The sequence below is a fragment of the Hyposmocoma kahamanoa genome, unplaced genomic scaffold, assembly GCF_003589595.1.
Source record: "Hyposmocoma kahamanoa isolate Upper Pololo Valley unplaced genomic scaffold, ASM358959v1 94, whole genome shotgun sequence".
In the NCBI taxonomy this organism is placed as follows: domain Eukaryota; kingdom Metazoa; phylum Arthropoda; class Insecta; order Lepidoptera; family Cosmopterigidae; genus Hyposmocoma; species Hyposmocoma kahamanoa.
In genome coordinates this window covers 8,174,109-8,176,217 of record NW_020654878.1, presented here as the reverse complement: position 1 = coordinate 8,176,217, position 2,109 = coordinate 8,174,109, and the positions used below count along the sequence as shown (strand labels likewise).

Below are 2,109 nucleotides of genomic sequence, written 5' to 3'. Positions count from 1 at the left end.
TAAAGACTGCACAAAATCATTACTATTTTTAAAACCACATGATCTATAAATTGCAACAACAACCGTATCACCATTGACTTTCACCAACAAACAATTTGCTTCCAATAGGTTTGGTTCCTCTACCTTGAAATTCAAAGCATTTTTGACATAAACAACAACTCTGTCACTTTTATTGTAATAGTCAGTTATGGCAAATGCTTTGTATCCATCCAACCGAGGCAGATTTATGTTAGAGTGACAGGATAATCAACATTCTGATAAAACCAAAATATCACAGTCAATCATATACTCCCCTTTTACGTTGTTCTGGAAAATGTACACACTGCACATGGAATTCCCTAGTTGGAGACCACGTAATTGGTGTAATTGTCTGGCATATTATAATCGTTACTAATTAAAGAATAACTAATCTTAACGTGCTTTACATAAACTATACACCGTCAAGTTAACTTACTTACACTATGTTCAAATTTGTCACAGTAGATTTCGGAAAACCTCATTGGTCGTACCTTCCAATTATTCTGCAATAACTGTAACTAACCGTAGTTACAGGCACGTGAGATTTGTCAACTTATTTCTCAGGGTGACGAGCACAAAGGTAGCGCCTCTCAGATCTTTGTAATTTAAAGCACTGGCACTGCAACGATTATAGACAGGAGTGTAGTTTACCATTTGGTGCACTACTTGTTCCTCCCGTCCTTTGATGTTATAAAAAAGAGTAAATTTCTCACGACAAAATAAATAAATTACAATAATCCATAAGCTTTAGAGAATAGTTCCTAGTAGAACTGCTAGTAATATAAAACAAATAAATTACATGGTTGTTATAATTATTAATACAAAGATCGAACACAGAGAAAAACTCAGAAAGAAAACAACGAAAGACACGGCTTCGAGTCCTGTCACTTCGAAGGAATGTTTTCCTAACAAACTAGTGGGCTAATTTCACAAAAACATATAGTGGTAAAACAGCATTATATTTAATAAAATTAATATAACAATATATGGTTGTTTCATTATTTGCTTGAATAATGAGACGGGCTAATAAATGTGTCTCCTTAATAGACTAGAGTTTAATAATACCAACATTATAGCGCTAGTCAACAAGGATTTCCAAAATTGGCAGAGGTGCTACGCTCTATAATAAAAATATTTTGTTGAATGACCGCGACATTGTGGAACATTGGAAAAGGTACATCGAGGAACTGTACTCGGGATAAGGATTGGATGAAACATGAAGATCTAGTGCAAGAAGACAAAAATGGCCCAGCTATATTAAAGGAAGAGTTCATGAAGGCTTTAAAAGGTATTCAAAACGGCAAAGCAGCAGGAGATGATAAAATTCACATTGAAATGATTAAATATTCTGATTGCGACCTCTTAATAGACGAAACATTTAATTTAATTCAAGAAATGTACATGACAGGACAAATACCAAATGATTTTCAGATTACTAAAACTGTTACTCTACCTAAAAAACTAAACACACTCAAATATGAGGAACATACAACCCTTGGTATAATTTCGCATTCCAGCAAAATTCTCTTAAAAATAATTCAGATTCGAATAACATCAATAGCCGAACAATACCTCGGGTCAGACCAATACGGTTTCAGACAAAATAGAGGCACACAGGCTGATGCCTAAACTAGGATAGGATAAGTTTTTTTTTTTCAGTATTTCTTCTATCAAACTTCTCTACTACTAAACTCTTGAATAATAATTAGAGATATGTGTATTATAATAATTAGAGATATGTAAATAATCTGTTCAAATCGGATCTCAACAATCTTCAAAATGTTATCAAGTCTCTTTTGACGTCTCAGGCCTTACACAAGTGTGTAAGGCCTTTGTAAGTACAAAAGTGTTTTATGCATTATTTGAGAATACACATACACGAGGGTCATGCCAAAAGAAATTAGACACTCTTTCCTCATTTTTTTGATATTGGCAGGTTATAAACCGTCGTTTAAGCAGGTTATTTGCTAATAAATTTGAAAATGGAACACCTCTCAAATCGAATTACTTTTTTTTCGGAGAAAATCTGGCGGGAATTTGTTTGCGACAATGAAGATCACACGACGTGCTTTTCGTGTTATGATTATTATT

At 33.7% G+C, this 2,109-nt stretch overlaps 1 protein-coding gene across 1 annotated transcript; it reads left to right on the top strand.

The window, feature by feature from the left end:
• Window positions 1–1,161: 1,161 nt before the first annotated feature.
• On the top strand, window positions 1,162–1,647 carry LOC113237994. Its single transcript, XM_026474712.1, has one exon. It carries the CDS (start codon window positions 1,162–1,164, stop codon window positions 1,645–1,647), a length of 486 nt encoding a protein of 161 aa, XP_026330497.1.
• Window positions 1,648–2,109: the final 462 nt, after the last annotated feature.